Source organism: Pelophylax lessonae, assembly GCF_965119305.1.
Source record: "Pelophylax lessonae genome assembly, chromosome: 8".
Lineage (NCBI taxonomy): Eukaryota > Metazoa > Chordata > Amphibia > Anura > Ranidae > Pelophylax > Pelophylax lessonae.
This window is the reverse complement of record NC_138775.1, coordinates 68136351-68150692: the sequence shown is the minus strand read 5'-3', so window position 1 is coordinate 68150692 and position 14342 is coordinate 68136351. Positions and strand designations below refer to the sequence as shown.

General features: G+C 44.0%; 1 protein-coding gene across 1 annotated transcript in view; it reads right to left on the bottom strand.

Moving 5' to 3' along the window:
* Positions 1–12753, bottom strand: part of LOC309562436 (parapinopsin-like) — a 32803-nt gene extending 20050 nt beyond the window's left edge. The window contains exon 1 of the mRNA XM_082266652.1: positions 12402–12753. Coding sequence (XP_082122778.1) covers positions 12402–12741 — 340 coding nt within the window. The 5' untranslated portion in view covers positions 12742–12753. The remainder of the gene's footprint in view (positions 1–12401) is intronic.
* Between the last annotated feature and the right edge of the window lie 1589 nt (positions 12754–14342).

The following is a 14342-nucleotide window of genomic DNA, read 5'->3' as shown; positions in this document are numbered from 1 at the left end:
AAGACTCAAACTAAGGGTAAACACTAAAAACTGTCGTTCTCATTGGTTTCTTATTTCCTGCTGCCCTGGGTACTGAGTGCCCTATGGTAAATATACAGCATCTCTGCTCTGTATGCTCCAGAGTACCTCTCTTATAGCTGAATTAGTCAGTATTTCAGTTATTTACTGCCCTGTCTTATAGACCATGGGTGTTCAACCTGTGGCCCACAGGCCACATGCAGCCCAAGAGGGCTATGAATGCAGCCCAAAACAAAATCGTAAACTTACCTAAAAATGTTATTCAAATCAGCTACGTTCCAAAATTATGAAAAAAACATGAGGGTATCTATCTAATGGAAAATCCACAATGGGATCACAAAGGGGAGATGGGACTATACGATACCCAATATAAACAGAGAAAACAGCTTCTTTCCTGTTCAGGGGAAGAGTCATTTCCAGTTTGTCACACAACTTCAGGTTCTGGTCTTTGGGGATAATTCTGGTCCCCACCTTGCACATTTTTTGGAGACTCCTATTTGGAAGTTCCTTCTTCAATCCTTCAAGATTTTGGATTTGGTCTCCTGTTTGTCACATGATCCCATGCGATATTTTGGGTCCTCGGCTATTGCTTGTGAGGTGCCGTCCTTGAGCCTCCGACACACAGATGGGTTTTTTTGTTTGTTTTTTTATGTTTACACATTCTTCATGTTTGACTGGTTAAATAGATGCTTGTTAAGTCCCCATTCACACTAGCGCGACTTGTCAGGCGACTTGGTCGCCTGACAAGTCGCGGTGGGTCGCCTGCCATTGATTAGCACAGGACCCGTTCTAATAGGAGCGACACAAGTCGCTCCGACTTAGAAAAAGGGTCCTGTACTACTTTGGGGCGACCTGGAGGCGACTTGCATTGACTTCAATGATATGAAGTCCGTGCATGTCGCGCCGAGGTCGCGGTGCACACAGGTCGCCCCGGCAAGTCGTGTCGCCCCTATGTGAATGGGCTCTTAGTGGACATTTCTACCCCCAGAAGAAGACTATATGTTGAAACGCGCTGGGGTCTTTCTGTCCACATATTTCAACTGTATTTTGTAAACTGGGGTTCACCCCATAAATTTATAGTCATTCGTGTGTTTGCATTGTTTTTAGCATGCATCCATTTATGATTGTTTATTAAGATGCCTTTAAGGCTTGTCGTACAAATAAAGATTATATAATTTTTTATATATCTGTTATCTCCCTAATTTTTGCCTTTTTTGCATTTTTCCTCTTATCTGTTTGTATTGGGTATCATATAGTCCCGTCTCCCCTTTGTGATCCCATTGTGGATTTTCTATTACGTAAAAAATGTTAATTTTTTTTTTTTTGTAAAAATCCATTTACACTTAGTGAATACACGTGGCCGAAGAATAACTTTACTTTTACTGGACTTTTATCTTCACCAAAGAAAAATCCTACAAACTTCACATTCACGCCGTATTCATGTCACCAGTACACAGCAGTATCTATAGTTGGGAGCAACTATTTTCAAGGGTGAAGCATACGAAGGGCAAAATAAGAACCAAAATATCTGATGAGCACCTACATCCATCCAACCAGATATTGATATTTTAGTTTATCAAAAACCCTGTTAAATATCCGTGTCAATGTTGCTCTCTTTTGCTTTTTTATAATAAAAAATATTACAAAAAAAAAAAATTTTATTGCTCAAATCGGTACAATATCTATATCAGTGATTGTTAACTTGTGATCTGCCTGACATTCTCTGCTCATTAGCTATCCTTATTGTTAATGTATTTTATGTGTGGCCCAAGAATTTTTCCAGAATGGCTGAGGGACATCAAACGGTTGGACACCCCTGTTATAGACCTAGCCATTGGATGACATGTCTAAAATTTGTAGATGATGTAAAAGCTTGAAATATAGAACACTGCAAGCATGTAGAAATGATACAATTAGATCAAAAATATATTTTAACACCTTCCCGCCCAGCCTATAGCAGAACAGGGATTGGCAAGGTGTCCGTAAATGGACACTGGTGTCCGTGAGTGGTGCTTCCAAGGTCTCACAATGTCCTATCAATCAGTTAGGTGCTCACTGCTTGCGTTGCCCCGTCCCCAGGCCCTGACCTTCAGAGGAGGAGAACAGAACTTCCTCCTCTAACCTGCCCGTGCTCGCTGGTCTGGCGCAGTGTGACCCGGGCCCCAGCTTCCTCGTCGTGAGTCGTGTATGTTTGTGTCCTATTCTTAAGCTATAGAAGAATCAGATCATAATGGATCTATGGGGAACCCTGCTGGCCTGCTCTAAAGGGGGATCTATGGGGTCCCCTGCTCTAAAGGGAGGACCCTTGCCTGCTCTAAAGGGGGATCTATGGGGACCATGCTCTAAAGAGGAATCTATGGGGACCCTGCTCTAAAGGGGGATCTATGGGGACCCTTCTCTAAAGGGGATATATGGGACCCTGGCCTGCTCTAAAGGGAGACCTATGGGGGACCCTGCTCTAAAGGGGGATCTATGGGTATCCTGCTCTAAAGGTGGATCTATGAGGACCCTGATCTAAAGGGGGATGTATGCCATAGATCCCCTTTAGAGAAGGGTCCCCATAGATCCCCTTTATAGCAGAATCCCAATAGATTCCCCTTTAGAGAAAGGTCCCTAATGATCCCCCTTTAGATTCTATGGGAACTCTTCTCTAAAGGGGGGTCTATGGGAACCCTTCTCTAAAGGGGATCTATAGGGACCCTTCTTTAAGGGGGGATCTATGGGGACCCTGGCCTGCTCTAAAGGGGATCTATGGTGGACCGTGCTCTAAAGGTGGATCTATGGGGACCCTGCACTAAAGGGGATCTATGGGGACTCTGACCTGCTCTAAAGGGGGATCTATAGAGACTCTGCTCTAAAGGGGTATCTATGGGGGACCCTGCTCTAAAGGGGGATCTATTGGGACCCTTCTCTAAAGGGGGATCTATGGGGACCCTTCTCTAATGGGAGGTCTATGAAGACCCTGGCCTGCTCTAAAGGGGATCATATGCTACTGTGATATTCAGCCATATGAATGCATTTAAAACTTCTACAAGAAATGGCCTTGAGAACGGTTGTGTTGACGCATGTTTGCAAATTGCTACTTCATCCACGTGTACAAAGTACTTTAATGCTGCTGCTGCGTCTCAATACAACTGAAAAATACAAAAGGATAGAAAGAATTTTGAAAATCTTTTAAACATTTTATAAGAGTATACCACAAGCAGTCTTTATATAAATGTTATTGTACATTTCTTTGTACTTGTAGAACTAGGCCAGAGAGTAGACAGTGTTTTTTTTGATGGTTTTAATTTGAAATGTACCTTGGTGTCCTTTACTAAGGTCTGTATTTTGGAAAATGTCCGCCACAGCCTTGGTCCATGCCTATCCCTGTAGCAGAATGATGGCCGGGCGGGGGCTCCATTGTCCTGACTGGACGCCATATGATGTACTTCAGAACAAGCCACTTTGCGCGACCCCGTTGGCGTGAAACGCGGTGATCTCCAATTGTGGTAAAGAGCCTATGACGTAGTGTTTAATCACAGCTGATCACAGTGTAATTAGGAAGTGCTGGTGCATTCCTTTACTCGCGCTGACAGGGCAAGAATAGAGGAGAAACAATAAGTGTCTCTCCTGACAGGGGGGGTCTGCACTGATAATCAGTGTATTGATTATCAGTGCAGCGTCATCAGTGATGCCTGCCAGTGCCCGCCAGTGATGCCCACTCATGTCCGCTAGTGATGCCCACCTGTGCCCAACAGTGATGTCATTCAGTGCCCACCAGCGTTGCCAATCAGTGCCCATCATTGATGCCAATCAGTGCCCATAAGTGCTGCCTTTCAGTGCCTCCTCATCAGTGCCGCCTGTCAGTGCCATCTGTTAGTGCCCATCAGTGCCATCTGTTAGTGCCCATCAGTGCTGCCCATTAGTGCTGTTTATCAGTGACCATCAGTGCTGCCCATCAGTGCCCATCAGTGCTGCTTATCAGTGCCACCTATCAGTGACCATAAAGGCTGCCCATCAGTGCTGCCTATCAGTGCCCACCAGTGCCCATCAGTGCTGCATATCAGTGCTCATTTGTGCTCCATATCAGTGCCGCAGAAGAATATTTAGTGCTAATTCAGGGAAAACAGGCTACGTTCTGATTGGCTCCAGTTTTCATCCTGGCATTTATCTTGAGTAGCTGGCTATCCTTCTATATACTGTATATCAGAGGTGGGGGACTTGAGTCATATGACTTGACTTAAGTCAGACTTAAGTCACCAGTTTGAGGACTTGAGACTTGCTTGACTAAAATTAATAAAAGACTCGACTTGACTTTGACTTGGTATTCATGACTTGAGACTTGACTTTGACTTGAGACATATGACTCGAAATTACTTTACTTTTTTAAATTATTAAATATTTGCATTTTCTCAAGATGTGTTAAATCAAAATGAATGTGCCTGTTATGTTTCTGACACCACAGTCACTTAAAACACCTCAGTGTATTCTGATTTTAGGACACTGGCTGTTTACCAATGGAAATACTTAACATGTTTTTAGTGACTGTGTTGTTGAAACTTGACCGGACTAAGGATTTTGAGCTGTTTGGGCATTCAAAGTGTTTCTTTAATATGCCAAGAAAAAAGCACTAAGCGGTTTTGTTAATATTGAAGATAAATCAAAACCTTTCCTGACCCCTGACTTTTAACTGACTTAAAGGTGAAAATTGGGGTATAAAACATATAATTGCTGCGCTAAAATACAATAAAAATAAGTATGCGAAAAGCAGCCAACACAAATCTTTGGAACAGAAAGATCAATAATAATAAAAATACAAATGTGGCGCTAATCTGGTAGCTATAATCAAAGAAATGTCCTTGATATGCGTGGATGAAAAAGCAACAGTTCAGATTCTTTCTCGTACATAAACAAAAAACTTCACAAAGAAGGGAAGAAATGTGAAGATCCTCAGCAAGGGAGACCACCACCAGGCACCCGCACACACTGATCCTTACCAGATCACATTGACCCTCATCACAAAGGTCAAAAGAACGCCCATGGTACAAGCATTGGAAAGCCGGGATCATTCACTCCTCCTCCTAGGAAATCTTCCACCAAGCGGACAGTCCTTAGGTCCTTACAGGGTCCCCATGTGAGGAAACAAAATACCAACACATAGTGTACACTGCTATGAAGTTTATTGCTCCCCAAAGATAATAGGTACACTTACAGGATAGCCGCACTTAGAGAGCGTTGCTTTATCCACCTCCGAGCGGTCGGGTGCTCGCGCATCCCACCAAAAATATGGCCGCCGTGTCTCTTCCTGGTGTGGCGTGCGTCGCCACAGGCTCCACCCGACGCGTTTCGTCAGAGTTGACGTCGTCGTCTCTGACCCCTAGACGATGTCAACTCTGACGAAACGCGTCGGGTGGAGCCTGTGGCGACGCACGCCACACCAGGAAGAGACACGGCGGCCATATTTTTGGTGGGATGCGCGAGCACCCGACCGCTCGGAGGTGGATAAAGCAACGCTCTCTAAGTGCGGCTATCCTGTAAGTGTACCTATTATCTTTGGGGAGCAATAAACTTCATAGCAGTGTACACTATGTGTTGGTATTTTGTTTCCTCACATGGGGACCCTGTAAGGACCTAAGGACTGTCCGCTTGGTGGAAGATTTCCTAGGAGGAGGAGTGAATGATCCCGGCTTTCCAGTGCTTGTACCATGGGCGTTCTTTTGACCTTTGTGATGAGGGTCAATGTGATCTGGTAAGAATCAGTGTGTGCGGGTGCCTGGTAGTGGTCTCCCTTGCTGAGGATCTTCACATTTCTTCCCTTCTTTGTGAAGTTTTTTGTTTATGTACGAGAAAGAATCTGAACTGTTACTTTTTCATCCACGCATATCAAGGACATTTCTTTGATTATAGCTACCAGATTAGCGCCACATTTGTATTTTTATGAAAATTGGGGTAGATCAGTATTTTGACTTGATTTGTGACTTGACCAAAATAAATGACTTGACTTGACTTGCTTGACTTCTAGCAGGGACTCGACTTGACTTGCTTGATTTTCGCCACAGTAACTTGGGACTTGCTTGAGACTTGAAGGTTAAGACTTGAGACTTGCTTGTGACTTGCACATGTGTGACTAAAGGCCCGTACACACGTACCGATCGTCGGCATACAAACGTCGGTGGACGAAGGATCTGCCGATTGTACGCGTGTTAGTATGGTGCCTCCGACAGATGTCTTCGCACAATCCGCGGACAAAAGTCTTTCTTGCAAACATGAAAATATTTGTATGCCGACACCAGAACGGACGATTGTTCGCCTGTCAGTACACAATTCGGCCGACAGACCGCAGATTTGCAAGACTGGGCATGCTCAGAAAATAGAAAACACAGGGAAAGTTAACCATTACATGACATCACTTCTGCAGTCGGCGGACAAAATTCTTGTGCTGTCCTTGTGCTGTCTTTGCACTTTTCAGCAGACACCGACATCCCGGGGAGAAAAGAGGAACATTTGTAAGCCGACCATCGGTACGTGTGTACGGGGCTTTACTCCCATGTCTGCTGTACATAGTTGCTATTTATTTGCATAGCTCTTGAATCTAAGCCTAAAATATGCTGTATGTTTGCTGACTCCAGCAAGGTTCTCTTTTCCTAAGTCCAGAACAGATTTCAGAAATGCAAAAAAGCAAGATGGGAGGGTTGTCCAGAGAAGTGATCCTGTCATAAGAACACAGTCAACCGATTAACTCCAAGAATATCTCGATTAATCTGTCTGCAGGAGGATGGGTAAAACTCTGATGCCTGGTGGTAAATTAGTAAGATTGCTTGCCTCCAGCTTAGCCTAGTCCCAGTTTATTCATTGCTATATATAGATCCCAAGTCAAAAAATTCAGATTAGACCACACATTGCAGAGATGACTTGATCTGGAAGTGTGGGTTCACATGTATGTATAAATGCATGCAACAAAAAACGTAACCTCCCTGGTAGTCTGATTATGTCAGAATTTTTGTGCTAAAAGCAGTACATTGTTTTGCATGGAAATATGTTGTTTTATATTTTAGGCCTGTAATTCTTATGAATAACTCATTTAAATCTGTCCAAACAAGAGTCTAGTAGACATCCCAGGTATGATAAAGTTTGAAACATGAAATCATAAATTATAATATAATAATAATAATAAATTTCATCAAATTCTTCATTGTTTTCTAAGTGGAGATATTTCATTATGAGGGAGAATCTGTACTCTGACATGACCGCGCCAAAGAATGGAGTGGCAAGTAATGTATTGGTTGTCCAACACCACTTCTGCAGGGGTTTCCCCACCACTCCCTGAAGAATTATTAGGCCCTGAAATTTCCAAATGTCATCTTTGGTCACTGGTTCCCACTTTCTGCATCTTGCAAGCGTCCGATGCGTAGCCAATTGTTGCTCTTTGTACCGGTTGGCCTCTATTTTGGCTAACTATTTTTTTCAATAACCTCATCGGTCAGAAATAATTGTAGGTATGCCAAGGGGTTGTCATGGTCAACATCAACTTTCATACCAGGTGCTCCAGTAAATGGGAATCTTGGGGGCGCTGCCTGATCCGTACCGCAGTCAGTAGAGCACCAAGTCTGCACATCGCTGAGCTCAGTCACAGAATCGTCGCTGTTGTCACTTTCCGTATCTGATGACGAATTTTCCCACAATTCCCTATCGCTCAGTTCTTCAAATATTTCCGATTCACCGTCGCTGTTTTCCAGTTCGTCCAAAAGCGTTTTTGAGCTAAAAGAACGCTTTTTGGACACCATGGATGTTATCAATTTTCCAGGCACACAGTACCGCAAAAAGTACAGGCAGGGCACTGGAAAGGCCACTAGGTCAAATGGCATGATGCAAAATTGTAATCCTAACAGATTACACTGTATCATGTCTTTTTTTTTTATCTCCCGCCAGTTCCACCCCCCTGCGACACGGCGCTCACAGGGAAGGGAACCAGAAGAAGGTGCCGGCATCGGCCAAAAACACAGCGAGAGGACAGCGGAAGGAAGACTGGAGGAAGGCTGGGTAGGACGGCGGGGGATCGCAGGGGAAGGTGAGTATCATTCTGGGATAATCCCGAGTGTGGCTCGGGGTTACCGCTTGTGGCACTGAATATTAACCCAGAGCCACACTCGGGAATACCGCCAGGAAGGTTAATGGCAAATGGTAAATTTTATGAATGTTGCACAGACATGCCCCTGCCCCTATGATATACATGCTTTGGCATTGAGCTCTGCACTGTGAAATGCGTTAAATAATATGTAAACCCAACATTTCATATTCCTGATATGTGCCTGCTGTACCATGTACTTGTATGAAAAAAAATATCCTGTTCTCTTTGTATTGCTTGCTTTATGTGAAATCCCTGGTGTTCCTGCCAATAAATGGTTCTGTCAAAAACTGACCACACTAGGCATGAAACCACAGCGTGGTTAGTTTTTCTAGCTGCACTGGAAACTCAGCCTGCTCTCCAATGATTAGACTTGTCCTGACCCCCCCCCCCTCCCACATAGCCATTCAGTGGAAAAACCAGTGTAATGCTGTTTCTCCTCCCCCAGCTCTCGGAGCTCCTTATGCAACTAAGAACAGAGGGTATGTGATCATTTTTTAAAAAAAAGGAAAATAAATAGCCTATACACAAATGTTTTGCCTTTCATTTCTATTTTAAACAGTAAAAGTTATTTTACAAGGTGAGGGTTTACATATACTTTAAGGGGTGTACCTACTCTGCCTCTTGTGCTTTCCAGTGTTTTATTAATGGCATTGGCACATCACTGACTGATCAAATTAATGTCTGTAGACGTTCTTTAACCACTTCTGGACCGGAAGGTTTTCCCCCTTAATTTGGCACTGTGTTATTTTAACCACTTCTGGACCGGGCCTTTTTCTGACACTTGTTGTTTACAAGTTAAAATCAGTTTTTTTTTTGCTAGAAAATTACTTAGAACCTGCAAACATTATATATATATATATTTTTTAGCAGAGAACCTAGAGAATAAAATGGAGATCATTACAATATTTTTTATCACACCATATTTACGCAGCAGTCTTACAAACGCAATGTTTTTGTAAAATATATCCTTTTTTTTAATAAAAAAATAAGAAAACAGTAAGGTTTTTTTCTAGAATGTGAAAGATAAAGTTACCCCAAGTAAATAATTACCCAACATGTCATGCTTCAAAATTGCGCACGCTCGTGGAATGGCGACAAACATTAGTACTTAAAAATCCCCATAAGCGACATTTTAAAAATTTCTACAGGTTACCAGCTTAGAGTTACAGAGGAGGTCTAGGGCTCACATTATTGCTCTTGCTCTAACGATCGTGGCAATACCTCACAAGTGTGGTTTGAACACCGTTTACATACGTGGGCGCAACTTGCATATGCATTCTCTTCTGCGCACGAGCTAACGGGGGCGGGGCACTTTAATTCTTTTTTCCTATTTATTTTATCTTTTATTTATTTTTTTACACTGTTTAAAAAAAAAAAAAAATTGTATTCCTATTATGTAAACATCCCTTGTAATAGAAATAGGCATGACAGGACCTCTTTAATGTGAGATCTGGGGTCAAAAAGACCTCAGATCTCACATCTACACTAAAAAAGAAAGGAAAAAAAAAACAAGAATTTTTTTTTCATGATATATAAAATTGGCTCTTTAAATCCGTTGCTAGGAATCGATGTATGACGTCGCTCCGGTCCTCCAAGGCCATAGAGTCTAGTGAGGGCCATCTTGCCCTCACTCGACTTCCTGCCTGAGAGGAGAGCGGACCTGATAGTTTTGCCCACTACAGGTCCAGTAAGTAGGGAAAACGACCAGGAATCTGCAGGAGGGGGGGGGGGGGGGGGGGATTTTTAGCAGGAATGCGACATTGCGGATTGGACACCTTACTGACATTTCTGACACATTTGGGGGAACCAGTGACATTACGACAGTAATCAGTGCTAAAAATATGCATTGCTACTATACTAATGACACTGGCAGGGAAGGGGCTAACACCAGGGGTGATCAAAGGGCTAAATGTGTCACTAGGGGGTGCTTTCTAACTGTGTGGGGGATGGACTTATGAAATGAACACAGGGACCTATGTTCCTAAGTAGGAGGAAAACAGGAGCCCTGTGCTCATTGATGACAGAACAGCGGTCTGCCGTGTTTACAACGCTAGACTGCCGTTCTGTCTCCACAAGGAGCGATCGCGGGTGCCCGGTGGCAATCACTACCGCTGGCCCTGCACATCAGCTTCCCCTCTGGCAAATGGGCACGCGTTCGCCCCCACGAGCGCTCCCGCGAATCGATGTACGGGTGCGCTGATTCACGGGAACCTGCTGCCGTATATGTACGGCGGCTGGTCGGCAAGTGGTTAAAGTAAACGCATAGAGGTCACTGCTGGGTAGTAGAAAATATCCGGAATCAGAGCATATTTTACAGTAATCCTCCTGAGAGGGGTTCTATAGTCTCCTGAATTATTCTGACTAACAAGAGGCAGAGTAGGCACATCTCTTAATGCAACTCACAATGCAGAGCTCAACGCCTGAGCAACCTCCTACCAAGCTCAAGGACCGTCACCTGGGGGCATGAAGTGTGTCTAGGCCTATGCAAATACTGTATTATATAGATAGTACATACCGTACAGTACATAGGAACTTCAAGAGGCTCTGCCAGAGCTGTTAGGACTCTTACTACAAAAAATGTGTTATTTTATGGCTTCTTATAGTTATCTGAGTTGTCTACTTTATTTTAAGATACAGGTGTACTTTGTGCATGCAGGGAAAAACAATAAGGGTCCCTTCACACGGGCGGTCCGTATGTCCGTTTTTCCTCCCATCCGTTTGCGGATGAAAAACAGACATAATGTATGTCTATGGGATTGCGGACTTTAGCAGATAACCATCCGCTGACATCCGTTTTGCGTTCCATCACATTCAGTTCAGATTTTTGAGACGGAAGAGAACCCTATTTTTCTTCCGTTTAAAAAAGGGAATGGACGCAAAAACGGATGTCAGCGGTGTCATCCCCTAACATCCGTAATCCCATAGACATATGTTTATCATCCGCAAATGGATGGATGAAAAATGGACATACGAAACGGACCCTACAGAAGTGTCATCCGTGTCCGTTTAAAAAAAAAAAAAATAAGTCACAGAGCGGAACAAAAAACGTAGCTGACCGTGTGAAAGGACCCTTAGTTCAATTTATTGACACTCCCCACAGCTGAAATAAATATGTAATATACCTAGTGCTTCCAAGCAGGGCTGCTGTTAGAAATCATGGGGCCCTGTACAGCCAACCTGGCAGCCCCCCCCCCCCAAATATATCAGGACAATATTTTCACTAAAAATACACTAAAATCATTATTAGCGGACACAAGCATAACAGAAAACCTGTGCGAATTAAAAAAAAATGTATAATTTTTTAAAAATGTTTACAGTTATTTTATTTTACGATTTTTTAAAATAATTTATTACAATGTTATATTATTATTATTTTTTTAAATATATTTTGTTATATTTTTTACAGGACAGGGAAGAAGGCAGCGCTGTGGGAGGGGGGCACACAAGGAGAGGGGGGGGGGGGTCAGAAGCAGACAGAACAGGGAGGGGGTTCGGTGTCAGAGAAGCCCTGTGTCTGTGTCTCTCCTGGCATCAGCTGAAAGCTGGCAGGAGGGGGAGAAACTGTCTTTCAGCTGCTGCAGAGAGCTGCACAGGGCTTCCTTCTGTAATTGCCCTTCCGCCCGCCAGCACCGATTCCCCGTGCTGTTGGGGCCCCCCCTGTGTGTTCAGCCCCCTACAGGAGGACTGGTGGTCCCCCCCCCCCCCATCAGCGGCCCTGCTTCCAAGTATGGGAAGCATGTGACTCACTCCCCTTCCTGTCACAGCATTGGTGCTTGGTAATTTGCCCCTCAGTTGCTCAGCACTATCATACAGGGGCAGGGAGAGCATCTTCAGTTTTACATAAACTCAGAAGTTTGACTTGGAGCTTACACGTGGCTTCTATTTTCTATTTATCTTGTAGTTTCCTTATGTGACAAGTATATTCACAGTTTATTTTCTGTAGCATTGGTATCAAGCTCTCTGTTCTAAAGTTCTCATCTTCACTCGCATCTGTCAATTATGACAGTGTTTCACTCAAGCTTCTAGATTTCTACTATTTACATACACTAAATAAATTATAGAGATTATAACTTACAATGCTTGGCTTTCTAAAGGCCTAGGAATAAAGAAGTGACAAAAACACCAGTAGGGCAATTTTGCTGCTGGACACCCCAGGAAAGGGTTTAAAAGCCGTGAATTATTCAAACCACTAAGATGTATTCATTACACAATTTGGTTGTATTTGGCTCTTACAAATTACATACTGTTCATATAAAAAAAAAAAAAAACTTACCAAAAAAAGCCACAGCAAACCCTTCTATGACGCATCCTATTCTTCCAAGGTTAAAGTAGCCAACGGCATTGGTTTCAACGGTCAAGAGGCTTCCTAATATGGTGACTCCCAGGTCAGCAACTGCAAGGTTGACTAAAGAATAATTGATGGGATGCCTTAGCTGACGAAACTTAAATGTCACCAAAATCACCGTAATATTGAGGAAGAGGGATGCCGCACAGAATATCGCCATTATAATTGCCAATATTGTATAGCCAATTCTTGGCATAAGGACCTTTGGTGGCTGGATTGTCCCAGTGCTAAAATTCATCATTGGCAGTAGGATGTCTTCATGACCCATTTTTCCTGAGCTATAGGCTAGATAGATTCAAGGAGTTCTGTGTGCTCCCAGCTGTCCTTAAGACGCACTGCTTCCTTTAGAAGAGCAGAGCCAACTGATATTATCAGCAAATCACACTGCCCATAATGCTGGACATTTAAATCCCAAGATCCGGATTTATTTTACATAATTCCGCTTTCTCATTACAATTTTAATTATACACAGCACTTTTCAAGATTTGTACCTGGCTGTATGAATGAATGACTTTCTGCTGTCCTTACAGGATTAGCTGTGTACATGAACATAAACAAGAGTGTCTAATAAAGGTGAGAGTGGATTATTATTAGTTAACATTTCTCGGTCATTGTTGGCCAGACTTTGATAGATTTTTATGGAATAATAATTTTCCACATTCAGTTATTTATTGGGATAATCTCTGTCTCTACATTCTGCTGCACACCATTTTGTTTTAATACTGAAATGACAGTTAAAAGTAATCCAATGTAACTGTTCAAATGGTCATTTGAAGGAGATCTGCTAACAAAATGTAGCGCTACCCCCCCGTGAGGGCCGCTTAAAGATACAGTGTACCCCAATTGTTGCCCTGACCTTGCAACCAAGCCTGTCTGTATTTTTTCCTGGGTTGGGCAGAGATCCAGGGAGAGTTGGATGACTCACAGGTAGCATCACTGAGACTCCCCCCCCCCCCCACTTGTACTTACTGGAAGAGGAGTTAAGTTGGAGCTTCCTGACGTATTCTGAGGTCCCTGACCAATCCCCAACCTGGGTTTGGGTGGAAGCTAGGGCTGGAGTGTTAGGCTGTCGGTGGCCTTTGAGGGAGCTCCCCAGTCTGGGGGTGACCTTGGGCCTTGGCTCGGGTGTGGACAGGACCCTTTTCAAGACACACAGAGGTGTCCTGGCCAAAAGGTATGGGAGCAAGGAGAGGACAGCGAGATAACACTGCCAGGCAAGTCTCCAGGAGGACAAGGGAACAGCTAAGAGGGCTGGTGAGTGAGACACAGTCAGGAGGACTGGGAGGCATGGCTGAGAGGACTGGGATGGAGTAGTCTGGGATGGGTGCAGAGCCAGTCAGGAGAAATATGGTGGCACGGGCAGTGGAAAGGGGCAGCTGCAGTCAAGAGGGCTGGCCTTGCCTGAAGAAGTGGTACTGGGAGCAGTAGCCACAGATAGGACAGCTAGCACTAAAGACTTCTATTTTTGCTACATCGTAGGGGGCTGCGGCCCCTGCCTGCGCCCCCTTCCTGCGGCCCCTGCCTGCAAAAGGCATTCGTTCAGATTCAGCTGAGACTGTGCTGGATCTGAAACCTGTGCTAGCTGGTCCTAGGAGTGATAGTCTGCAAGCAAGTGTGTGCTGGAGGTAGAAGAGGAGAAAATGTATGTACTGGAATGTATATAGTTCAAGTCCCTACAGTGTTTTATTGATCAAATGGGCATCCCTCATGCACCCTTCCCCATCCAAGTTCAATTCCCCTAAATATAAAAAACAAACAAAGCTGCAAGGACTGCTTCTTGTCTCTGAGTGATTGGAAATGTGTGTGCCTGGCTGTGAAGGGGGGGGGGGGGGACGACCACATTCACCAGGGGCCCCTACGGGGGTAGCA